This window comes from Carcharodon carcharias, chromosome 9 (genome assembly GCF_017639515.1).
Source record: "Carcharodon carcharias isolate sCarCar2 chromosome 9, sCarCar2.pri, whole genome shotgun sequence".
NCBI classification, from domain to species: Eukaryota; Metazoa; Chordata; class Chondrichthyes; order Lamniformes; family Lamnidae; genus Carcharodon; species Carcharodon carcharias.
This window is the reverse complement of record NC_054475.1, coordinates 92825009-92852191: the sequence shown is the minus strand read 5'-3', so window position 1 is coordinate 92852191 and position 27183 is coordinate 92825009. Positions and strand designations below refer to the sequence as shown.

At 43.3% G+C, this 27183-nt stretch overlaps 1 protein-coding gene across 2 annotated transcripts in view; it reads right to left on the bottom strand.

The window, feature by feature from the left end:
• Positions 1–27183, bottom strand: part of nhsl2 (NHS-like 2) — a 366941-nt gene that overhangs the window by 6867 nt on the left and 332891 nt on the right. For both annotated transcript variants that reach the window (XM_041195871.1, XM_041195872.1), the window contains exons 3-6: positions 20625–20758; positions 17285–17480; positions 16159–16290; positions 5462–8281 (exon numbers count right to left, since the gene is read on the bottom strand). In XM_041195871.1, coding sequence (XP_041051805.1) covers positions 5462–8281; positions 16159–16290; positions 17285–17480; positions 20625–20758 — 3282 coding nt within the window. The remainder of the gene's footprint in view (positions 1–5461; positions 8282–16158; positions 16291–17284; positions 17481–20624; positions 20759–27183) is intronic.

Below are 27183 nucleotides of genomic sequence, written 5' to 3'. Positions count from 1 at the left end.
CATCAGATCCGATGATGGATCATTCAGGAGTTAATGGCTGGGATATTACAGAATATAATCACCTAGGTCATAAAACAATAGCCATATTCTGTCCAGACATGAGCTAATCAAATACCATCTGAAATCATTACGGGTAGAGAGGTCATGTCACAGGAATAAATCCTTTTGAAATGTCTTATTACAACACTCAAGCTGCTAAGCAGGAGTCTGGAGGAACTCTGTCAATTCAGCAAACGTAATTTCTCTCTCCTCTCCCTCCCAAGTTCAACACACTATCTCTAATACAGTTTGAATTCCAGTGCAGAGATAGAATTTTCAAATAAGAGGAACAGGTACAAAAATCATCGACTTTTGAGAAAAGGCAGATTACATTTTAAAAAGACACAGTCATCCAGAAACTGCAGTTTATATGGACTTCAACTCCACTGAAATTTCAAGACCGCTACGGAGAAATTCTGCTTCAGTACAGATCCCAGCAAAGGATTCAAAAATAGTGAACTCTCTTTTTTCTTAAACCTTCTATCATTTCATCTCAAATTTAGTCAGCAATTAATTTCCTATGGTGTAACTTGTAATTTTGCATGCTTGTGTTTGTGTGTGTGTGTGTGTGTGTGTGTGTGTGTTACGAAGGCTGGGATGTAGGTTTACCTTTTTAACTATCTTTACATCTTTACCTGGTGTTACAACCACCGCTGATATTATATGCTGAGCAAGCTAAACCCAGAGGGAAACTTGTCTTACTGATCATAATGCTTTTTTCTATATTTTGAAAATGAGGGGAAAACTACTGATGCCAGAAACATAGAACCCCAGTAACACTTTTAAGATTTCAAAAATAAAAGATTTATTAACAAGAAGATAAACAACTTAAGCACACAGGATGAAAATTATACAGTTAAAACAGTCTGACAAAACATCCCCCAAAAAACCCACTTGGTCAGAACACCCAAGTAAACTATTTGGCAACAATTCCCTTATAGATTCTTAACCATAAAAATCAAGTAATATTACCCAAGGCAAAACTGCTGTCAGTTCAGTAAAGGTATAACACATGACTTCTCACTGTCTTCCAATCTGCAGTAGAAATCCCAGCGAGTTCAAAAACTGCTTTCTGAGACAAAGCTTTCTCTGGCTTGAAACTGGGTGCTGCTTCAGATTTCACACCTTTTCTCAGCACAAGCTGGTCTCAGGACATCTCCTCCACACAGCCAACCCAACTCAACTAAACATAATTCCTTAAATATCCTTGTCCTCTTTCATCTTAGACCCCATTGTTCTAAGCACCACTATGAACTCAACTTTTCCAAAATATAAAAATCTTTCATGTTTCCCTCTTGCTTCTACTTTTGGGTAAAAACAAATTTAATGACCTTCCCTTGCTTACTTATGACCCCTTTGAAAGTCGTAAGATTCCTCAGCCAGTGTGGACAATGGCCTGGATTTTGGTTCCCAAGTTGGGGGAGTGGGTGGTGTGCAGGTGCAGGATGGATTCAGGCCCATTGCCCCAAGATGCAGGTCAGTGGTGGCCACAAGAGTTCCTGAGTGCTGTGACAGGCTGATTAAAAGGCCTGACTTGGTTCTTTGGGAATTTGGCCCAGTAATTTTTTTATGTTTTAGGTTCTTTAGCTCGCAACTCTCACATCCCCTTACCCTTCGCCCATTCGTAATGACCCCTTATAGTCCCAATGCAAACTTAATGCCTACTCATGCCAAACCATGATTTCCTGGCCACCACCCTTTTGCTCTTATGCTCTCCCTGCCAACTCACCCAGTATCCATCATGGGCAGACCTCAGGAGTCATGTTAAGATGAAGTAAAGTTCTGAATATCTAATACAGCCTTCGCTATATATAAAAATCACGCCATTTCTGAAAGTCCATTCAATGTATTTAAATCCCCTCAAATGCTTAATCCCTTAACAAAACAAACAGTTTCATTCATAACCCCACATCAAAGATAGATAATCCTTTAATAAACTCTTTGAGCTGTCAACCAAACTGTGAACTTACAACCCCTTAGTGTGATGATGATAGGTTGTGGAAAGTAGCCAAACATTAATAATGCTATAATGATAGCACTTAGGATTATGTCAACAAGCATGCTAACTTTCTGTTTCTTGTAAGAATATGCCCAAGTCTCTCTGAACATCAACATTTACATGCTTCATGCCTTGAAAAATTATTCTGCTTTTCTATTCTTACAATCAAAGCGAATAGCCTCACAGCTTTCCGCATTATACTCCATCTGCCACCTTTGTGCCCGTTCAATTAATTTGTCTATATCTTTTTGAAACGTTTTTGTGTCCTCCTCACAGCTTACATTCCCACCTAACTTTGTATCATCAGAAAACTTAGGTACATTTTCTCGATCTCTTTGTGTAAGTCATTATTATAGATTGTGAATAGCTGAAGCCCTAGTACTGATCCTTATGGCACTCCACTAATCACAGCTTGCCAACCTGAAAAAGTGCCATTTCTTCATACTCTCTGCTTCCTGTTCATTAACTAATCCTCTATCCATGCTGACACATCATGCCTAACTCCATGAGCCTTTATCTTGTGAATGAATTTCTTGTGTGGCATCTTATCAAGTGCCTTTTGGAATTTCAAGCATACTACATCTACTGGTTTCCCTTTATCTACCATACTAGTTACATCCTCAAAAAAGTAGCCAAGTAGTATAAGAAAGGGACATTTTTCTCTTAAGGGTCAGAATATACATGGGGTGGTCAGGAGCCAAGCCATTATGTGAATGGACTGGAGGGTTGGAGCTGGTCAGTCCTCACCTGGGAAAGAGGTTCTTGCCTGGGAAAGAGGTTGTGTTACTATGTTAGGAAGCTCACAGCCATGCGGGTAGTCAGAGAGCTGAAAGTGATCACTCTAGACCTGGAAATCAGTTTTTATTATTTGCATCTCATTGTGTCATTTAATATAGTACTGTAGAACAGTTATGAAAGCTTAATACTGTTATTAGTCAAAGCAAATAAAGCTTATTGTTTAAAAACTACTCGGGCTAGAATCTGAGTGGAGTTGTTGTCGCCGGACTAAAAAACTTTTGTTGTGGTAGTTATTACAAGGAAATCTGCTGACGGTGCAGAAATGTGAACTTAGGAACTTGAGCAGGCCATTTAGCCCCTTGAGCCAGTTCTGTCATTCAGTGAGATCCTGGCTGGCCTGCAACCTAACTCCAAGTATATGTTTTTGCCCATGTCCCTTAATATCTTTGGGTAATAAAAATATATAAATCCCAGCGTCTGAAATCTGCCACCAAAATTTACAATTAATTTAGCATTAATTGCTATTGGTGGAAGAGAATTCCATACCTCTACTGCCCTTTGTATGTAGAAGCATTTCCTAATTTCATTCCTGGAAGGCTTGTCTCCGATTTTTAGACTATTTCCTCTGGCCCTAGGCTACTCAATTAGCAGAAATAATTTCTCTCTATGTACTTCATCTGTTTCCCTCAATATCTTGAAAGCTTCAATCAAGTCACCCCTTAATCTTCTAAAATGCAGGGTATACATTTCTAGATTGTGTTAACTGTCCACATAATTTAACATTTGGAGTCCAGGTTTCATTCTGGTGAGTCTATGCTCTACTCGCTCAAAGGCCAATTTATCCTTTGTAAGGTGTGGTGCCCAGAACTGCTCAAGGTATTCCAACTGTGGTTTAACAAGAGCTTTATATAGCTGAAGCATGATTTCTACCCACTGGTATTCTCATTCTATAGGTATAAAGGCCAGCATTCCATTAATATTTTTGATTATTTTCTGTATCTCTTCATGACATTTTAATGTACCTGGAGTCACAAGTCTCTTTGGATCTTCACTGTTTCTTGCTTTTGACTCTTTAGAAAGAACTCTGTTTCGTCTTTTTTAGTTCTAAAGTGAGTAACTTTACATTTGCCTACGTTGAAATCCATTTTCCAGTTTTGACCATTTCACTTAACCTATCAATATCTCTGTAATTTTCTGCTTCCATCTACATGGCTTACAATATCATCTACCTTTGTGTCATAAGCAAATTTGGATAAGTGTCTTTCTATCCCATCATCTAAGTCATTAATGAATACAGTGAATAATTGAGGGCTCAAGACAGGTCCTTGTGGGATACCAGTTGTCACTTCCCTCCAATCAGAGTTCTCATTATCCCTACTCTCTGTCTCTAGCCACTCAGACAATTTCCTAACCAGGTCAATAATTTCCCTTCAATTCCATAAACTTCAACTTTAGTTAACTGCTCTTATGAGGTACTTTAATCAGGTGCCTCCTGGGAATCCATTAAAATATCATTCACTGACATTCCCCTACCCATTACTTTAGTCACCTCTTCAAAAAATCCAAACAGGTTTGTCAGGCATAACCTATCCTTTACAAATCCATTCTGGCTCTCTCTGGTCAGCTGCAAAATTTTCAAGGTGTTCAGTCACCCTATCTTTAATGATAGACTCTAGTAATTTCCCAATAACAGATGTTAGACTAACTGGTCAATAATTCCCTTGTTTCCATCTCTCACCTTTCTCAATGAGCGAATGGGCAAGTGTCCAGCACCAATTTTCTCTGCTCTCACAGCCATCCCATGGCCAGTGGAACAATGTCAATGAAATGCAGGAAAATGAAACCTCTTTTACCTTGTGAATGAATTAAAGGAACATCTATCAAGTTAAAACAAAATAGAAATACTTCATTTTTGTCATAGTGGGTTTTGGTAAGATTCAACAGGAAGCATGCCATTTGCATCAATTTTTTGAAGGTCATTCACTCCAAAGTTGCAGGTACAAATTTGGATGGATGGGAGTTGAAAATTGCATGTCAGTGAAATGAAGACAGAAGGAGAGAATTAGAGGGGAGTGCCAGAATAGAGTGACAGAAGTTTGGACTGCTTTTGGATATGTTCAGAACTCATACCAATGCAGCTTTTGCCAAAGCTGAAGGGGGAGGAGCCAAGCTGTGGCAGACAAAATTTCATGGGAAGGAACATACAAATAATGCAATTCCATGACCCAAAACTTTTTTGGTACCACTGGAAATGCTACATAAGGCGGTTTCAAGGAAGATGACATTCTGTGCCTCTCCACAGCATTATCCTCATAAGTTCCTGCCACTTACCCACAAGGAGATGGAGCCTGCTTTCAGGGCACAGTTGATCTTTATTGTCTCTGGACAGTGAACCTTATGCTGCCCCTTAGCAGATGACACAACTTTGCATGGCAATGTTCCCACCACAAAATTATTATTTAAATATATTACCCACCTGTTCGAGATGGATGCCTCCTACACCAATGGTCCATACCCACCAGAAACCACACCATGATGTAAAGTCGATGGAGTTCTGAGTGATGCAAATTGAATTTTCCACTACCAGTTACCCAGGTCATAACATTGACAATGGCACCTAGCAGTAGGAAATCTACAAGTTTTAAATTTGTAAAGAATTAGGTTCTTTTCTGACTTCTCACATACCTGTAGGATTCTGACCCGGAGCATTACTCAGTGTTATATTTTGGCATGGCCCATATCCATCACTGTATTCTTTATTCGGGTTTCCCTCGAAATGAATGCTACTTCTTGGTACAGTCTCTATACTTGGATCAACGTTCCGACCATGTGATGCAATCATATCGGTCGCTTCTAAACTTTTTTCAAATGTAACATTGGTAAATGAAATATTGGCACTGTTGGAATCTGGAGTGGCAGCTGGGCTGTGTAGTGGGCTCCGCTTTGATCTATCTGTGACTACAAGTATGTGTGCTGTATTAGTTGGTACAATCAGCACATTTGGTTTCTTAGGTACAGGGGGCGGAGTCTTATTTTTCTTTTTCTCAGTATATTGAGTGGAACTCCTGGTTAGCTCTGTAAAACTTTTCCTTTGACTCTCATCTGCAGTGGCTGGAGTTGCTCTTGTTTGTTTGTTACCCATGTGGTGACTTTGAAGGTAGTTAGGTTGATGGGGTGCAGTTTCCAGTGATGCCAAAGGTTTCTGACTTGCTACACCTTCCACAGAGTCTTGTTTCTTTACCCCAACCTTTCTAAAGACCGTGGCAAAACATTTTCTTGAAGTTGCCTCTGAAAGCTGTGAAGCAACAGGAGTTGCCTGCTCAGTGGGAGAAATCTTCAGTAAAATACTTGAAGGCCTCTTTGACATTGGTGGCTTTCCAGGAACAGGTGGTCGGATTTTTTTCTGAGATGTTTCAGAAGAGTCAGTTTGGGTTTCCTGTGGTGAGTTTAAAATTTCTGCATTATCCTCAATTTCTGATCTGCTGACTGAGCGTAGGCGTACAGACTCCAGAACAGTCTGTGTTATCACAGGCATAGAAGCTTGGTTAGGGCTATGTTTCTGGCTTGGTTTAATACTATTTGAGGAATCAGAATGCCGTCTGCTGGCTTTGGATTTGCTTTTAAAAGATAGCTTAAGTCCTGACAGATCTAAATGAGCAGGTGGAGTAATGGGTAGATCAAAGACACGCTTTGACTTTGGGCTCTTTTCATTTGGGGAAGTTGGTTGCAATGAAGACTTCCGCTCTGGCACCTTGGGCTTTGCTTTGCCAACTGCTTGTGGTACATGGCCTTGATAAACAGACATAGAGAAAGCAGATGTTGGAGTTTCTGACTGGCTTGAATAACCACTGGACGGTGACATCAAACCAGGGAGCTTCCCTGGAGAAGACATTTTAGATTCAGCCTCCACAGATAATTGGGATGGTGTAGTGGCTCTTGAAATAGATGGAGATGTCAAGGATTCAGAACTGCCACGAGACTTTGCACATTCAATTACAGTTATACCTGTGGCAGTACTAGAATTTGATAATGATCTGTATGGATCATTGGACTTCCAATCATTAAGGAACCAATGTTCTGGGTACCGAATGGGTTCTCCATCTCTCAGTGTGGGTGTAGCAGAACTAGAACGGGCATCTGATATAAAGCCACTGGATTCATTGCTGTCTACCGATTCACTTTGAACTACTTGCTTCTCTGAAGGGATAAAGAGCTTTGTAGGTCTACTTTCTCCAGGTGAGATGCTTGGTGCAGGTTCCACAAGTTTAGGACTAGCTCCAAATTTCTTCAGAGAAACACTGCGCACTGGAGGAACAGGTTTCTTCTTTGGCTTTTTCAGAGAGATGCTTCTTGATCGAGTCCTTGTTTTCTGTGATCCCTCCTGATCTGTTATCACAGATACATTCTCAGTGCTTTGGCTATCCTCTGAGCTGGCACTTGGATAACGCATGATGTAATTCTCACTATGCCGCCGGGAGTGGTCATAACTCTTGGAATCATAGCATCTTACAGCATCTGATGAACAACATGACCCAGAATCTGTTGGAGTTGACAATGATCTCTCGCGGAACTTGCAAGTATCTGTATTAGAATGACCTGAGAGTTCCAGGTTTGAGTTTTTTTCTTCATCTGGGTCATTGGTTGTGTAAACTATAATTCGTTCATGGTTAGTTCTTATATCCTTAAGATTCTGAGCTCTCACTGATGTTTCCCCTTGACTTGGCATGAAAGAGCCAAACACAGGACGTGTGGTATTTTGTGTTTGGCCTTCCCTTGGATTAAAGGTTGATAATGCAACATTGCATTCTGAATGGGAGCCAGCATTCAGTGATAGTTCCGAGTCACATTGTGAAGAATGTTTCAAACATTGAAGTGACACAGATAGAGCCATATCTGAAATGTGAGGAGCACACATGGAATTGCTGCCATTACAAGTTCCGCTGGAGGAATGATGACCTTCCATCTGGTTCTCTGAACAATGACATGGTTCTCCTGGATTGGATGTGCTAGCATGAGGCAACAGTTGTTTTTGAGCTGGGGAACAAAATGCATGCTGTGTGTGAGACTGGACGCTGCGGTAAGTCTGACTGAATGTATTTAGAGCACATCCATCAACATGCATGGCTTCTGCTGATACAGAGTTTGGTGGGTTTACACCACTTGAATTATTCCAGGAAGAAGAAAAGTTAATTCCTTTCATTTGATCCCAAGAAGAGTTAAGTGAAGAGAAACTATGTTCGCTAAAGGACATGTGCATCATTGGTGCATTGTTCATGGTGAATGTGATATTCCCTGAAGATTGAGTTAGATTTGGATTGGTTATTTGACCCAGATCACTATGTACTTTCCTGAGTGTAGTGGGGAAAGATTGTCCTATTCCAAGATTGCTGACCACATCCCTTTTCCCATTGGCAACATTCATATCTTCATCAAAAGTAAAGAGACGCTGGGTTGCCTCTGCAGTCATTGGCATGTGAGGAGATGTGGAATCTTCTGTTGAAGAGCCTAGAATGCAAAAAGAATTGAACTGATGAACACTGTACACAGCTCAAATAACGTTAATAACTGGAAGAGTTCAAGTCCTGCAATTTAATAACTCTTGTTAATGCTCCCAAATGACACAAAGAATTGAAATGTAGATTTTGAACACATTTAAATTCCCTGCAGGAAGCACAAATAAATATTGGTAATGCCGGACCCTTTGATCTAAATGACATTTGTTAAAAAATATCTCAAAGGTGCTCTACACCATAAATGAAGTGCAACGAGCTTAGCACTTTGTAATTAAGGTTCATGCAAGCCATGTTTTTCTTTAGGATAATGATGATTTATCTATTATACATTAAAACAGTGTATGATTGAAATGTTTTAAATGTGTTGTGACTGTAGTTGGCACTGTTGGCCTAACAATAAATTACTTGTCAGTGTAAGTGGCAGCCCAGTTAAAGTCACAGAAACATGAATAAATCAAAAGGTCTTAGGCTTCTTTTTTGAAATCACAGTACCCAACTTTGTCCACTGCAACATTCCTTTTCTTGGGATGACTTAGTAAAGATTACGGGTGTTTGGGCTAAAAATTGATTTGCAGCCATTTTTGGTCATGGGGGTCATGAGTTGCTTCCCGTTGAGGCAGGCAGTATGCAAACTTGGTGCTGCCTCTTCATTTACCTATTATAGTGTTGGTCTGAGCAGGGCCCATGTTGTCATCTTTCTAAGTGCTCAGCAGGGGACCAAGCAGCATGCACTGATAGCATGTGGTGCAGCCAACCTGTGTGTCTTAAAGTCTGACCCTCATAAAAAGGAGCTGCATTCAGTGGAAAAGTACTGCAGCTGGCTGCCTGTACTGACACTGAGTGCAAGTAGGAGGTATACAAATGGAGAAGCAAAGAAAAGAAAGGGTTCGTAGGTTCATGGATGTGGCGCTAGAGGCTTTAGTGATTGAGTTTGACAGGAGGAGAGAGATCATGGTTCCACAGGTGCTAGGATGCCCTCAAGGCAAACCCTTGGAAGGAAATAGGAGCAAGTGACCAGGGAGATCAATGCCTGGAATATAGTGCATAGAACCTGTCAGTAGTACCACAAGAAATCTAATGACCTCACAGTGGTCAAGATCGGTGCATGTATCTTCATATGATATCCCTTACCCATTGCACAACCAACTTCTCACTCTGCTCAATGCACCCCACTCCCATTACTTACCCATCAGCAGTCCCTAACATTCAAGACTCATGTCTAACATCGAGACACTCCACTCCAAACTCACATATACTCCAAACCAGCCCCACCTCCAGCTCCTGCTGCTTCCACATATTTCCAGCCAATCAGCTGTGGCAGGGATATCACCAAAACACAGTGTAACACAATCACTGACATTCGTCCGCCTCTTTTGAAGGACAAGGTGGCATATAACTGAGCGGTGTCATGGAGCACAATCCTGCTGTCCTCTCTCAGGATAATAGCATTCTTGCACCACATCTACCACTGTCACTCCCCCAATGCCCTTGCTATTGCCTGTCAGCTAGTCAGCTAGTCCAGATTACTGCCACCCATGCTGAGGTGGTGTAGTCCAAAACTAGGCACTCATGACCCAGGGCTGCTCAAGGGTATAGTATTCAATGGTTTGATTGATCTGTGTTTGATTACGTTAGTCGGTTCTCTGATCTATGTTAATTGTACTTGATTGCTGAAGCCTGTGGGTGGAACTGAAGACCTAAAGAAATTGCGAAGATTCTGGAAAGACCTGAGGATCTGGACAGAGGCATATGTGTCTAGAATATCATATAAATTCTGAGAAATTTGTAAGTAATGTAAATAAACCTGTTGTAGATTTAGAACTAGTCTCATCTCTGCATTGCTCTGGGATTATTCAGGCATATAAGATACACAGTAAACCAGCGAATACATAACAGAGGGCATCTTGCAAGGTCTTCAATCGCCCCCATTGAAAGTCAGAAGCCTTCCACCAGCCATGCTGCGACCACTGTGGTACTATTGCACAGAAGCTCTTGACCAGGCAAAGGTACCACAGGCAGGCACTAAGGGAATGTTCATTCTTGCTTGTATAATTAGATATATTTTATTATAAGGATATTGTGGTCAGGTTTTTATTGATCCATTTTACTGCAGGATTTTGACCAAGAGGGCTCTGTAATGTTACAACTGGCTAGAAGGTGGGGTATAATGGAGCAATGACTATGAACAGATGTTATCCTGAGGGAACCAGAATTTGAGTAGGTGCTCACAGAAAGTCCATGTCTCCCCTCCACCTCCTCCTCTTCCTCCTCCCTCCATGCAGAGCTTCCCCGCTCCAGAGCCTCTGCTCAATCTCCCTTGTCATGCTGCAAACCCAGAGGTACTTCAACTAGAGCCCCCATAATTGCAGCTTTTGTGCAGACAGGTCACCAAATTCTTTGGCCTCCCTGTGAGTATACAGCAACTCACCACACTCAACAACACTCAGAACACTTCAAAAAAATCTGCAAGAGTGGAAGTTAAAGTAAATCACTTTAGCTGCTGGTTGGGTACTGACCTTTAAGTTACGCTCATGGTGGCGAGGGTCAGGGGTGTGAATGCATGTTCTTTGGTGAAAGACAAGCGAATGTGCTCAGTTGACCTGCACAACCCAAGTTTCAAAAATGGGTTAATCAGTCAGAATGAGTGTTGGATGTCATGATCTGGCCAGTTGGAAAGCTTCTCCTACACATGTGGCACACTCATGCTCAGTGTCTTCCCAGCACGGGGCACAGTACCAGATGTGCCGGGAGAGCTGCACGCCCCACTTAGGGGGCTTCCGACTCCAGCAGTGTTACAGAGCCAGATTTTTAGGCCACTAATTTTTCCCTGTCTCCTTGTGGCAAAGCAACATTCCAAACATAACAAACCACAGGAGCTCACACGTTTTCTGTAAAGAAAACGTAGCTTCTCCTCCTTCCTCTCTTCAATAACAACAATGTCAATTTATATAATACATTTAATGTAAAACTCGCAAGGCACTTCACAGGCACATAATGAGATAAAGTTTGGCTTGAAGCCACATAAGGAAATATTAGGATGGGTAAGTTTTAAAAAGTGTCTTAAAGGAGGAGAGAGAGGAGGAAAGGTTTAGCAAGGGAATTCCAGTGCCTGGAGCCTACACAACTGAAGGCAAAGAAATTCCCTCTTCATCCCCTCCTCTCTCTTTGTCCTGCCCCTCTGTACCACTCTGTTTCCCCAATTCTTTCCTCTCTCTTCTATCTTTCTCCCTCACCCTCCCCACCTCCTGCCTCTTCCTCTCTTCCTCTGCTCTTCCCAATTGTCACCATCCAAACATCTGTCCCATTATTGTTGGCACAATCCACTAATCCTCCTGCTCTCTGAGCCTGTGATACTGCATGAGGACATAACTGCTGGGATCATCTAATTGCTGCACAAAATGCTAGTCTCAATAACTTGCTTAACTGTGGTCTTATTTCTAAAATAACAGCAGAGGTCAGGTCCATGAAGTCTTTACAATAAAAAAGTGTTTAAAATATCTAGCTATTGTGTGGATCCCCATTAACAGTATGAGCTAAAGATAAATTATGGTGTGTGCATGTTAATCATAAACACTTATATTCAATCATTTGTATCCCGAAGGAAGCAATGTGTTAGGAATCCAATCCAAACCCGATGATGATCTCATGGGTCACTACGCAGAGGAATATTAAAAGCAATAATGAAGCAATACAGAAGGTCAAAGGCTCGAGTCCCAATATGTATTACGTAAGATGACCTCAACCAAAGCCATAAGTCGGGTACTACAATTTGCTCCTGGGACAGCTGAGTCACTTGTTTATTGCTTTGGATTATTATCCAGTGACTCTTGCTGGCACGTCCTGCTGTGTGAACATCTGGTGAGAACAGGATCTGATGGGATTGCCATGGCCTCCAGATCAGAGATGGACATTCTGCAAGCATTTGCTGCCCTAGCTGACATAAAAATACCTGAGGTTTGCATAAGCTGTCAGAGCCTGTGAAAGTGTACCACAGTAAGAGTTAGTATTTCGGGTGAGTGGAGAAAATGGACACCAACAAGCAGCAGAAAATACAGCTCCACAACAAAGTTAGCCCAACTAGTTCAGATTTAGAAATATTATTACATTTTAAAGGGAAGTTTCAATTGTTCTGAATCACCACATAACCCTGGATACTTACTTGTTCTTGTTTCTGTATTTTGCTGAATGGAGGCTGATGCTATTATGTGTAAAACTTTCCACTGTCTCTGGTGACACGATGATGGTACTTCAGGGACAACCCGGCATAAATGTCTGCTTCCCCGTTATCATCATACCCAGTTTTATTCAGAAATGATCATCTCTATCTGTGCTACCATACTTAACCAGTAACACACAGAGAGGTATTCTAATAGGATCATCCAATTTCTTGAGGTGGAAAATGCTCACAAAAACTGAAGTCATCCTAAAAAATCCCTTCACCCACAAACTGGCCATACAAACAGTACTGATTGGAAAAATGGAAACCCATGTTACTTCTGCTTCTGAATGTGGCTGTCTGTTCCTTTAAATTCCTTCCCATTGAAAGTCACAGCCTTGCAAACCTAGATAGCCATTTTAGATGGGCAAAATTATGTAGATGTGTACCTAACAGTGTAAATGTTGACACATGATGCAAGCTTCAAAATACATTATTCTTGCCACATTATATAATTTCAAGGAGGTGCTCACCCATTTCTGGTGCTTCTCATTCCTCCGCTGAACTTATCCTATCCACAAAACCCTCTTCCACCTCTCCGGACTCTATTTCCACTAAATTGATGACCGCCAAACTTCATCTTGTTGTCTCCATACTTGGTGACATTGTTGATGATTCTCTCTCCTCAGATATTGCCCCACCATCCCTTCTCCAACCTCCCTTTCCTCTATAAAGCCATTGAACAGGTTATTGCTTCCCAACTTTGTCCCCAGCTTTCCCACAAATCCAGGCTTTACCTCTCCAATCAGATTCCCATCCCCATTCAAATCTCTGATGTCCATACCCTAACTTGCAACAAGTCCCATTTACCCACCATTCCTCCAGTTGCTGACCTACATTTGCTCCTGGTGCATTAATATCTTGATTCTATGATTCCCATCATAGTGTTCAAATTCCTCCATGGCCTTGCCCCACCCTATCTCTGCAACCGCTTCTAGCCCACCAATCTTCTGAGAATTCAAAATTACTCTAACTCTGACCTTTTGTGCATCCTTCGCTTCCTTCACCCTGCCATTGGTGACTGTACCGTCAGTCATCTAGGCCATAAACTCTGGAATTCCTCAGAACATTTCCCTGTCTTTCTATCTCTTCTATTCCTTTAAGTTGTTCCTTAAAATTTAGCACTCTGACTAAGCTTTTAATCACTAATGCTAATATCTCCTTTGACTTGCTGCCAGTTTCGTCTTATTATACTCTTGGGAAGTGCCTCCTCCCCATGTTATATTGTATCCATGCAAGATATTGTTGAAAAATACATTTAGAAATACCCACCAAACACAAGTGAGTGGAGATCCAGCAGGACCAATCTGTACTGGTTTTCATTCCCTGTTACATATGTTTATGTACAGCAACAGAAACTTACATTGACCCCACTATTTCTGTTTGAAACTTATGTGAATTACTGTGGCTTCACTGAATGCAAGTTAAGACTGTGATATATGACAATGACCACTAGAAGGCAGACCATTACACCATCAGCATTTTGTGAGTACTGTACTTATACTGAGTGACTGCATGTAGGAAATGTTTTTAAAGGCTGAGCTGATATAGCAAAATGTCAATTAAAAAGTATGTCTTCAGAAATTGTGAATGAGTGCTTCACAGATGGGGGAAAACAGCTGAGTGCTCCTATCTGTAACAATTAATGTTAAGGAAATAGAGGAATAAAGAGGAAAACAGGGAAGAGAAACAATGGATAAAAAAATTGGATTGTTCTAGCAACACATCCTAATACAATATTTGATTTTGTTATTGCCTTGATCTGAGTGTCAAAGTTCACATGAGAATGCTTAATGTGCTTGCATTGCATTCCTGTGGATGTTATTTTTACATAGGTGTTGAACATTAAAAATAAATAACCTAATGTCTTTGTGAAAATAGTAGGAATGTTGCAGAAGTGTATTAAGCGCTAATTTAGATTTCTACCCTATATGACAGCAAATAAACACAGTCAGCTCCATATACTGTTTTTTCTTCTTACACAGTGACCAAACTAACTTGAAGCTTTTACACAGATACAAGAAAAAGTAAGAAGTGAGGCATTTGACATCTGTAAGGTACTGTGTGGCAGAGCAATGCAGGGGCTATTTGATAACAGATGCTGTGCACTTCTGACACAACTGAGAAAGGTCCTCTTCAGTCACACTGAGCAAAGCTGATATTTTAACTATGATTTGTGGACAATTAAAGTCTGTGTCAGCATCTGGAGCATCAGATATGCTGATGACATTACCTCAACGGCCAAGGACAAGTAAAAACTATCCATGATGGCTGAGTAGCTGAGAAAGTCATGTCTGAAGTTTGGGTTAAGCATCAACAAGGCATACTCAATGACCAGCCATGGTGGGAGCAGTGTGACAACCCACTCCACAACTATTGCGAACGTAGATCAATTTCGACTTCTGATATCGAAAGTGAACACAAATGGGGATAGAAACACTGAAACCAAGACGAGGCTAGTATCTACCCACTCTAAAACTTGTCAACTGAGCGAAGCATGAAGGACACCAACATCGGCTTACACTTGAAACAGCAACTTACAAAACTCCTGGTGTGGAACATTGCACTGTATGGGTGCAAGAGCTGACCCCTCAGTAAAATTGACAGGGAGAAGGCTACAGCTTTGAAAATGTGGCTGTAGCAAAGGGCCTTTAGGATCAGCTGGACAAAGCAAGAAAATCAGAGTCCCAACATCTCATGGACTTTCAGCTGAAGTGGAGAAACGGAAATTGAGAGAGTGAGACACGAGCGTTGGAGACAATAGAAGGCAAGACATCAGGAAAGCACGGGCCAGGGTCAGACAAGGACTGGATGGGTGGACAACATCAGAGACTGGATGGAGGGAGGAATGACAGCAGCGTCCAGAATTGCACTGCACAGAGAGAGATGCCGACAGCCCCTCATGAATGATGGCAACTCATAGATGGGTGAAAAATCTGTGAACGCAACCCCATCTGCCAGTCGAATCAAGCAGCAGCAGCAGCTTTTGTCATTGATTTCCAATCTTTTGTATTCATCTTCCATTCTGGGGGCAGAGCACAAGTCCAGTTCCACTGGGACTTAGTGTGTATTTTAGAAGGGGTGGAACTCTAATAAAAATGAGCTCTTGTGGCACAGTGGTAGCATCCCTAGCAAAGACAACATCTTGTATGTGATATAATATAACATGGGGAGGGGGGCACTTCCCAGGAGTATAATCAGATGAAATTGACAGCAAGCCAATGGAGGTATCAGTATTACTGACATGGGGGCGGAAACATTGAAACCAAGACAAGGATAGCAATTGCCCTGCAGTATTTTGCTAAGTGTAATCATGGACCAATCCAATGGAAGCTCATGTTCACCAATGCCCTCTTAGGGCATGGTACCTGAAGGGGGAGGAGGAATTACTCTAATGTATCCTTCTACAAAAACCATGATTACATCACCTCTATTCCAAGTAAAACGACTGAATCTTGGGTGCTATTTGAATTTTATAAAACGAAAACAAATTTGCATTTTTCCTTACAACATCATCTTTGCTTTGGGTCCTGATCCTTTCAGCAACAGAAAACAATTATCCACAAATTCAGCTGTACATTGATCCTCTCAGCTCCTTAATATTTAGGAAGCAGGAAAGTTCCCCAGGGATTTAATCAGAGAGGGGAGCTCACCTTGCTGAGGCTGAGCTGACTCGTGCAAGCCAGTGACTGTTCGTCTCCTCCTCAGTGTACTCTTTGGGTTCATTGCGGTCTCTATGTTGAATAAAGAGTGGCGCGTGTTCGCGTGCCGCTCAAGGGTTTCCCCTGGACAATAACAAAGGTAAAAACAAATTAATTTTCCTCAATTTATTCATTGTTCCTTGAGGTATACCTGCCAATAGTGCCATCCCCCAATCTTCACTTTTCCCTTGCTTGTGTTAAAGGGATGGACTAATTGTAGGGTGTGTGTGTGTCTGCATGTGTTCAAAGCCTTCCTGTATCTCTTTAAGTGACTGTACTTCATGTGCAGTAAATGTCGGCAGGCTACTTTTCCAGTTTCCATGCACAGGGGAGTTGTTAATGCCTGATAAGGACTCACTCGTTACAGAGAACAGCGCTCTGTATTTCAGTTTGTGATTAACCTGTCTGGTGTGGTCTAGAACAGGAAAGGTCTCAGGGTTTATCCCAGCTGAGATACTGTTTGGGTTGCGGGAAATAGTTTTTATGACTCAGCCTAGTCTGGGAAGTAAACCGATCAGCTCGGATTGCCATTCCTGATCATTATCCATGTGTATGGTAACTGGGTGAGGACTATATCAGCTGTGGCATCCTCCAAGCTTGGTGAAACTGCTTGAGACTTAGGGTAGAATTTTCCTACCCCGGGGTTGTGGACTTGGAGGTGGAGATGGGGAAATCTGTGGGGTGCAGTACCAGGATGTGTCCCTGATCCATTCCGGCTGCTGGGAAAGTTTCCCAGGTTGGCTGCCCATTGAACAGAAGCATTTTTCTGGTGGTGGAGGCTGCCAGCTCCATGGATGTGGGGGGAGGTGGGGAGCAGTGTGTGCGGGAGGTGTCCAACCGACATGGAAGCTCCATGCTCCAATCCCCAAAAAGGGGCCCCTGGGCAGGAAAGGCAGGCCCCATGGACTGGGGGCATGTTCCCAATGACCATGTACCCCCTGCCTCCCTCTGCACTGACTGACCTTGTACCCAGCCACACTTGCACTGATCAGCCCTACAGTTCAGTTACATTTCTCACTGATTCCCCCACCCAAACACCAACGTGTCTGTGATAAAGAGGAAAGAGAATGCTCCATACCAGTCACATTGATGGGTACGAGATCCGCCTGAACAGTCCGTGTCGGGTGCCACCTCTTTTCCTCTGGTGTTGATTGTGGTATGGCCTGAATCCACTTGCGTGGCTTATCCGGTGTAGATGGCGAGTTCAGAAATAGCTCTTGTGGTCTTATACCAATGGTGGTTGTCTCATCCTCACTATTAGACCTTGTGCTTGGCTGACCCACCGAAACAAAACCAAAGATAAACATCATCTTCAATAAATGTTTTAAAAATGCAGCACTGCTTACAAACAATTCCCAGTGTTTGAGGAAGAGATTTCAAAAGACATTTCTGGGCTGCACTGTATAACCCTTTAAAGAGTTGGGTGAATACTTTTCTCCAGACACACACTAGATGGTGTCAGCATTTCAAAGATTGCTGGACTGTGTCCAAATCAGGTACAATCACTCATCGTCTAATTCGCAAAAGGGCTCAAGCATATATTTGTAAAACTGTAAAAGAGCATAAGCGGCAGACATGAAGTGGAAAAAGAACATCAATGTGCACTTGAAATGTGAAAAGGGCTGGAGTCTGAACCAGAAAAACAATTTAAGTGCATCCATTTGAAATAGGAAGGGGGTGTGTATAAAAGTATACAATGGAAAATGTATAATGGAAAAATACGTTGAACACCAATGCATAAAACAGGGAAAGGTCCCAGTGTGTCTATGTCCTACCATTAAAGACAAAAATAGTAGTATTACTCTTTAATGTTGAATGATCAAAACTACCAGGTGAAACTAAATTTTGAGTTTCAATACTGGTTGGGTGCTCACTGTAATTCTGATCTTATCCATGTTAGTTCTGCAGTGAGTGAGAACGAAAATCAGGTCCAGACAGTGACTATCAGCAGACATACTGTGGAGGCATCACACTCCAAATCCTATTTTCACCTAATAGACACTCAAACCTAGTCTCCAACAGTAACTATTTGATAGCAATCTGTTACAAGGAAGATTGGCTGATTTTTTTTGCACTCCAGGACCACTCAGCTCCTGACCTCATTACAGCCTTAGTTCAAACATGGACGAAAGAGCTGCACTCCCAAGGTGAGGTGAGGGTGACTGTCCTTGATATCGAGGCAGCATTTGACTGAGTGTGGCATCAAGGAGCCCTAGCAAAACTGAAGTCAATGGGAATCAGGGGGAAAACTCTCTGCTGGTTGGAGTCATACCTAGCAGAAAAGAAGATGGTTGTGGTTGTTGGAGGTCAATCATCTCAGCTCCAGGACATCACCGCAGGAGTTCCTCAGGGTAGTGTCCTCGGCCCAACTATTTTCAGCTGCTTCATCAATGACCCTCCTTCCATCATAAGGTCAAAAGTGGGGATGATCGTTTATGATTGCACTATTCACGACTCCTCAGCTACTGGAGCAGTCCATGTCCAAATGCAGCAAGACCTGGACAATATGCAGGTTTGGGCTGACAAGTAGCAAGTAACATTCATGCCACACAAGTGCCAGGCAATGACCATCACCACAGGAGAGAATCTAACCATTGAACCCTTGATGTTCAATGGCATTACCATCACTGAATCCCCCACTATCAACATCCTGGGGGTTGCCATTGACCAGAAACTGAACTGGACTAACCATACTGTGGTTACAAGAGCAGGTCAGAGGCTAGGAATCCTGTGGTGAGTAACTCACCTCCTGACCACCCCCCCCCCCCCAAAGCCTGTCCACCATCTACAAAGCACAAGTCAGGAGTGTGATGGAATACTCTCCACTTGCCTGGATTAGTGCAGCTCCCACGACATTCAAGAAGCTTGACACCATCCAGGACAAAGTAGCCGGCTTGATTGGCACCAGATCCACAAACATTCACTCCCTCCACCACCAACACACAATGACAGCAGTGTGTACTATCTACAAGATGCACTGCAGGAATTCACCAAGGCTCCTTACAAGCATCTTCCAAACCCATGACCACTACCATCTAGAAGGACAAAGGCAGCAGATAAATGGGAACACCACCACCTGGAAGTTCCCCTCCAAGTCACTCACCATCCTGACTTGGAAATATATCACTGTTCCTTCACTGTCACTGAGTCAAAATCCTGGAACTCCCTTCCTAACAGCACTGTGGGTGTACCTACACCACATGGACTGCAGCGGTTCAAGAAGGCAGCTTATCATCACCTTCTCAAGGGCAACTAGTGATGGGCAATAAATGATGGCTTAGTCAGAGAAGCCCACATCCTGTGAATGAATAAAAAAACGCTGCTGATGGGAACTGTAGTAATTCATTTGCAACCCCAGCTCTGCTCAGCTACATCAGCAGTGATTTTACATTGGCCATTTAACCAGACCGGACACTGGCTTAAAACAGCACTGGAAGCAAGTCAGCTGCCAGGCCCCTGGGCCAATGATAAAACCTTAGATGGCCAGAGGAAAGCAGAATAAAAGGAATATTAGAGAGCTAAAAAGAAACATTAGCAATCTCTGCTTTTTTTGTCTCATCAAACATAAAACATAGGGCAGGATTTTCCTGTCGGCAAGCGGGAGGTGTGGTGATGTTGAGCGGAGCTCCCAACCTCACCGCGCGCCATTTAAATTTTCAGGTAGGCGGGAGTCATGAAGCCCAGACAGTAACTGTCAATAGAAGATTTATTTGTAACAAACATCAGAACCAAGCACTATCCTGTTCTCAGAAACTCACACACAGACACACACACACACACATACACACACACACACACACATGCAGACACACACACACATACCCACAGACACTTGCACACACACACACAGGTGCACAGACACGCATACACACGCACACATACAAACACACAGATACATACCCACAGACACATGCCCACAGACATATGCACACATGCAGGCACACACATACACACAGACAGGCAGGCACACACACACACACACACACACACACACATACACGTGCACACAGACACACATAGATATGCATACACACACGCACACACGCAAACACACACACACAGACACACAGAGACACACGCATACACACACACACGCGGACACACACACACACAGACAAACACACATACACATGCACACATGCGCACGCACACACAAACACACACATACACACACACAGGCACACACATACACGCGGGGACACACACAGACAGGCACGTAGACGCACACAAACACAGACAGACACACACGCGCGCGCACACACACACACACACACACACACACAACAGCTCAGAGTGAAACTGAGGGAACATTACTCTATCAGCGTCATCATATGTAAAACTCTTATAGTTTTGTGTTTTCTTGTATACCTTCCTCAATCAGAAGTGTCACACCGCATAGTGCATTAAGGACTTCTTACCATCAATACAAATTCCATCCGCTTCTCCCCTTTTCTGGGACAGCTGTCAGGAAGGACCTCTCTGTTGAGAAATGGTTTGTGTCCGAAGGTGTTTGCAGCCACGTCGTTTTGTACCGTAGGCTCACCAAACTTTTCTGGAAGAAAGAGGCACATTTTAATATGTCAGAGTATTTTGGGGAGGGTTAGGGACAGGAATTGGCTGGAAAAGATTGCTATTATTTGAGGTTCCAAACAGTTCAAAGTTTAAGAGTCAGGCTTTCTGAATCCCAGTCTCTGTAGTTGGTGACACAATAATGATTTCATTCCTGACTGTCTAAAGGTTGCTAGTTATCTAAATGACAATGCAAACGGCACTCTGATGAGGGCTGGTTGCTTAGCAATGATGGAGTTAAGAGACAAAAGCTCAGAACTCAAGCAAACAAAACTTGATGTACCCTTCAGCTCTCTTGAGCAGCCCAGCCACTTCCCCTTTGCAGATATGCTGTATGTACACCCATCTTTCTAAATCAGTTCACCTTCTGTAATAAAAACAGAAAGTGCTGGAAAATCTTGGCAGGTCTGGCAGCATCTGCGGAGTGAGAAACAGAAGTAACATTTTGAGTCCGCATGACTCGAAGTCCAGTGACTGTTGGCAGGACAGGGAGATCCCGACGGCAGCTGGGGCTGGAAAATCCCATCCTATGTTCCTTTCACTTTTTAAGCAACTTGAAAGCCAATGGAAAAAGTCACACCGAACTCTACAGGTTGATTTTATGAATTTCAGTGGATTGGAATCACAAATCAGCCACAGGCCCCACCAGTAAATGAGTCATCAATTTAAGAGAAAGAGGGAATCATTACTATCTCCTAGCTTCAAGTGTTGTTACAACTGCACCCTCCAGGCAAGTGGTGAGTCGTCCACTATACTCCTGAACCTGCCAACACAGTGGAAAGGTTTTGAGAATTGTGGAGGTGAGGCACTTTTACAGAGTGCCCAATCCCTGCTTGTGTGGCCAAGATGCTGGGATGGCTGATCCAGCTTAGCTCTGGCTCAGTGAAAAATGTTGATGGTGGAGGAATTGGCAAGACAGAAAATGAGCTGCTGGTTTCTGAGAGTCCCAGTTAGTGGTGTTTATTTAGTGCCTGCTCCTGAAGTAGTTATAAGGATGGATTTTGCTAGTCCCCAAATAGCATTAGAAAAAAAAGGAACATTTTGTGTTAGTCCTGAAAATATGAGAGGTACTATATAAAAACAAGTTCTATTTTTAATTCTTTCTGTTTGTAGGATGGACTGGTAGTGTCAAGAAAAGTTCATCTTCTACACATACCAGAGAACAAGGAAAACAGTAAAAGGGAATGGGACCTCAAGAATAAGAAGAGCAGATGCATGCAAGACAAAGCTTTAGCCAGCAAGACATTTAAGCAATTTATGACAAGTTGGCATTGCCAACCTTCCAGGGTTGTCCTGGAGTCTCCAGGAATTGAGAATTTATCTCCCTGATGCTGCTGCAAGCAACTCAGCAGATAAGTCATAGGGTATATTGAAAAACTTTTTTTCAATTTTTTTGAATGCTTTCATTGATTAGTTGTTAAAAATATTGAAGATAGAAATAATGGTTGTTTTGACTGAGAGTCAGGTCATCTAATCTACTTCCCAATTAACACAGACAGGCACTATGCCTGTTAGGTGACCATTAGCCAGAGCATGAGGGTGGGACATATAATGAAACTTTCAGGAATATATGCAATATTAAAAACTTCAGGCAGGAATAAATTTAAATACTCTACAAGCTTTTGGCTTCACAAACCTACTTCCACAAACTTCAACAAAAACAACTTACATTTATAGAGCACCTCTAATGTAATGAAACATCCCAAGGCACTTCACAGGAACATTATAATACAAAGTTTGACACTGAGCCACATGATGAGATATTAGGCCAGATGACCAAAAGCTTGGTCAAAGTGGTAGGCTTTAAGATGTCTCTTCAAGGAGAAAAGTGAGGTAGAGAGGCAGAGAGGTGTAGGGAGAGCTTGGGAGTTGGGCAACAGAAGGCACAGCCAATAGTGGAACAATCATAATTTGGAATGCACAAGAGGCCAGATATCCCAGAGAGTTGTGGGGTTGGAGGAGGTTATACAGATAGGAAAGAGAAAGTCCACTGAAGAGGATTTGAAAATAAGGATGAGAATTTTAAAATCAAGACATTGTTTGACCTGGAGCCAATGTAGGCCAGCAAGCAAAGTGATGATAGAGGAATGGGACTTCCTGCGAGTTAAGACACAGGCAGAGTTTTGGCAGACCTCAAGTTTACAGAGTGTAGAATGTGGGAAACCGGCCAGATTTCAGAGGAGGTTTACTAGACTGATACCTAGAATGAGCGGGTTGTCTTATGAGGGAAGGTTAGACAGACTGCAATCCTGAATGGTATTGACAAGGTGGGCGTAGAAAGTATGTTTCCTCTTGTGGGTGAGCCAGAACAATTAAAATTAGGGGTTGCCCTTTTGGGACAGTGCTGAGGAGAAACTTTTTCTCTCAGAGGGTTGTGCGACTTTGGAACTCTCTGCCTCTGAAGGTGATGAAGATGGAGGTCATTGAATATTTTTAAGGTAGAGGTAGATAGTTTCTTGTTAGGTAAGGGAATCAAAGATTGTTGGATGGGAATGTGGAACAAGCTCGAGGGGCTGAATGGCCTACTTCTGCTCCAATTTCGTTAGAGGGCATTAGAATAGTCAAGTCAAGAGAAAACGAAGGTGTGGATGAAGCTTTCAACAGTAGATGAGCAGGGATAGGGGTGAATTTGAGTGATGTTATGGAGGTGGCAATAGGCAATCTTAGTGATGGTGTAAATATGAAGTTTGAAGCTCAACTCAGATTCAAAGGTGACAACAGACTTATAATCTCAGACTGAGAGATCAAAGAGAAGGATGGAGTCACAACTAGGGAACAGAGTTTGGAGTGGGGTCTGAAAACAATGGCTTCAGTCTTCCCAATGTTTAATTGGAGGAAATTTCTCCTCATCCAGTACTGGGTGCTGAATAAGCAGCCTGATCATTTAGCAACAATGGAAGAGTTGAGAGAGGCGATAGTGAGATAAAGCATGTGCAGTTTGAGTGAGAGCAAATCCGCAGGCAGTAAGACAATTGGCGGGGTGGAGGGAGAGAAGAAGCCGGCTGGTGCAGTGGTTTTGAAACTGCAAGAACAAGTACCAGTCCCTCACTCGTATCTGTGGGTGGCAGTTGCTCTGGGCCGCGACCCTTGGTGAGATGCGCAAGTTAACGGCCGCCATCTTTACAGGGGCAACGAGCAGCAGGGCGCATGCATGGTCATCACTGTTTCTGTCAGTAGGAGGAGAGAATGTTGTGAATTTCTATCCGGGACTGACAGGGATGGATTTTGGAAACTCCTTTTACAGGAGCTTAGAAGGGGAGGATTTACACACAGCAAACTCAAATCAAGAGAAATGTTTCTCTCTTTTCAATTTCTATCCTGCATTTACAGTGATAGCTTTTGTAATTGGTTAGCAGACAGGAACAGAGAGTAGGAATAAATGGGTCTTTTTCGGAGTGGCAGGCTGTGGTTAATGGGGTGCCGGGATCAGTGCTTGGGCCCCAGCTATTCACAATAGATATTAATGATTTGGGTGAGGGAACCAAATGTAATATTTCCAAGTTTGCTGATGACATGAAACTTAGTGGGAATGTGAGCGATGAGGAGGGTGTTAAGAGGCTTCAAAGTGATTTAGGCTGGTTGAGTGAGTGGGCAAATACATGGCAAATGCAGTATGACATGGAAAAGTTTAAAGTTATCCACTTTGGTAGGAAAAACAGAATGGCAGAGTATTATTTAGATGGTGATAGATTGGGAAATGTTGATGTACAAAGGGACCTGGGTGTCCTTAAACACCAGTCACTGAAAGCAAGCATGCAGGAAACAGAGAGAGGAATAAATGTGTCTTTTTTGGAGTGGCAGTTGGTGACTAGTGTGGTACCACAGGGATCAGTGCTTCGGCCCCAGCTATTCACAATATATATCAATGACTTGGATGAGGGAACCAAATGTAATATTTCCAAATTTGCTGATAACACAAAACTTAGTGGGAAGCAGTTAAGAAGGCAAATGGTATGTTGGCCTTCAATGCAAGAGGACTTGAGTACAGGAGCAAAGATGTCTTACTGCAGCTGTACAGGGCCATGGTAAGACCACATCTGGATATTGGCGGCGCAGAGCGGATTGTGGGCAGTGGTCGGCTCCGCGCCCACTCCCAACCAGCCCACCCTACAGGCAGAATATTCTGCCCCAAGTGACTGATTCTGCAATGCTGCTGCCTGCTTCTGTGTATTTGCAATTGGGAGTTTTTATATCGGAATGCTGGCACAATAAGTGCCATTGTAATGGAGGCGGTGTATAAGCCAATTTGTGCACAGCAAGGTCCCACAAACTGCAATGAGATAATGACCAGATAAACTGCATTAGCGATAATTAATGGACCGTCTATCTCACACAGAGTGCACACTCACAAGAGGTATTAAAGAAGTGTTAGGATTTGTGAATTCAAAGGCCTGGTGTAGTTCAGTGTTTTAAAAAGAGGAGGGGATGTAGAAAGCTCCTTGCAAAATTGTAATCAGTGCAGGCAGAGTTAATGCACAACATCAGCAATAAATGTTGCATGAGAGCAGCCGTATAACTGATACATATTCAGAAAGAGGAAGCAAAATGTTAAGCAATGCCTTCAAACTGAAAATGAGTTTTGAAAGAAGATAAGTGAACAAGCAATCATGCTCTCGAGTGATGCCATCCTTTCAGATATTGACTCGCACAGCTTGGTCTAGTTTCCTCCCCTTATATCCGAGCAGTCTAACTCTGTCGTTCATAAAGTCTCAATTGTCCTTTGACACCTCATCCAAGTGTCATTTTTCACACATGAGTCTACATATTAAGGGTGGAATTTTACGGCGGGGGTGGGGCCGCAAAATGTGGCGAGTTGTTCAAAACTCCATTGACTTTGGTGGAGCCATAAAGTCCCGCCGTAGTAAAATTCCGCTCTAAGGCCCCAATTTTAACCTCCTCACCTGTTAGAAAACAGGGGCTGGATTTTGAGGTCGCTGGGCGGGCACGGTGGGTAGGCCTGGAAGCGGCTGGGAAGCGGTCCAGTGCCTACAATTGGCCCCCAGACGCAATGTTGTGCTGGCTGGCAAATTAAGGCTCTGCACTGGTAAAGAAGGGGTGGACAGGGGTGGGGTCCTGTCAGCTGCCAGGTCCAATGGTGACCCAGTTTAAAAACAGCCAAGGAAGCCCATGGAAGGCTGCCATGGAGGGACATGTGTTCAATGTTCCCTATTCAGTCGAATGCAGCTGGACATGGCTGGCGGGAGGGCAGGTCATATGGGCACTCAGCCCTCCGCTTTTCTGTCAAGTGGCTCACTGTCCTCCTGGAGGAGCTGGCTGCCAGGAGGGACACTCTTGTCCCTGGAGATGGCAGGAGGAGGCCACCACACCTCACCAAGAGGACATGGGAGGAGGTCGCAGCAATGGTGAGCAGCCATGACATGGTGCGGTGCACATAGATGCAATGCCGGAAGAACTTCAATGATCTGCTGCGCTCAGGAAGGATGAGTACCATGTTAACATGGGTCAGTGTGCAGAAGTGTTAAGATGGGCGTCACTGGTGAACCTCAGGGGTGTTAGAATCTGAGTGCCAACTGTTAATGATGCCAGAGCTGGCCAAGGGGGTGAGCCCTGGCTGCTTGGACTGAGTGCTTTGCGGCTCGAGGGCCACGACTTGGATGTGCCCTGCATGGTGTTCCTCAAGTGGGGTTGGCCAGGCTGCAATGGTGCTGCAGGTAGAGAGTGGACTAATCAATGCTCCTCTGTTCTTTCAGGAGAAGACAAACCATAATCAGGCAGAGAGGGCATTTACAGTTGGAAGGCTGCTCAACCTCCTGCTGCTCAGCAGGTTCAAGCAAGACATCCTGGAGCTTGAGAGACAGCACGCTCCATGTGCAACTAGGCGTGGAGAGACGGAGGTACCAGACGAAGATAAGAGTGCAGTGCACAGAGGTGAGAGTTTCAGATTGTGCAACTATTCTAATGTAGTCTCTTCACTGATATGAGCCTTGAGCCTGGAGTCCCCGTTGATCATTGGAAGATGATGGCACCATGATGCAGATCTCCATTGTCTCACCAGGGTACCTGGCATGTACAGTGACAGTGTGATGATCTTAACTAATGACATGTCCTTCTTCTCCCTTTTAGGTTCAACAGCAGGCGTTTGCTCTGTGGACCCTGAAGGGCCACCCCGACACCAGAGGACCACCGAGCTTCTGTTGTACCTGCAACACACCCGCTCTCTGAAGCAGTGCAAATACCAACATCTCGGTGGGCATTAGTTCAGCGGCTAGTATCTCGGTGCACATTGGTGAGGGCACTTCACACTTGCTTGGGGTGCAGGCGGAGGCAGAGAGTGCCCAGGGTCCCAACAGTCGGAAGACTGCTGGAGGCCAGGGCGATGCTCAGTCGAAAGCAGATGATGAGCCTCTGGAGTTGTCCAATAGGCGGCAGATGCTGGATGTCCAGCGA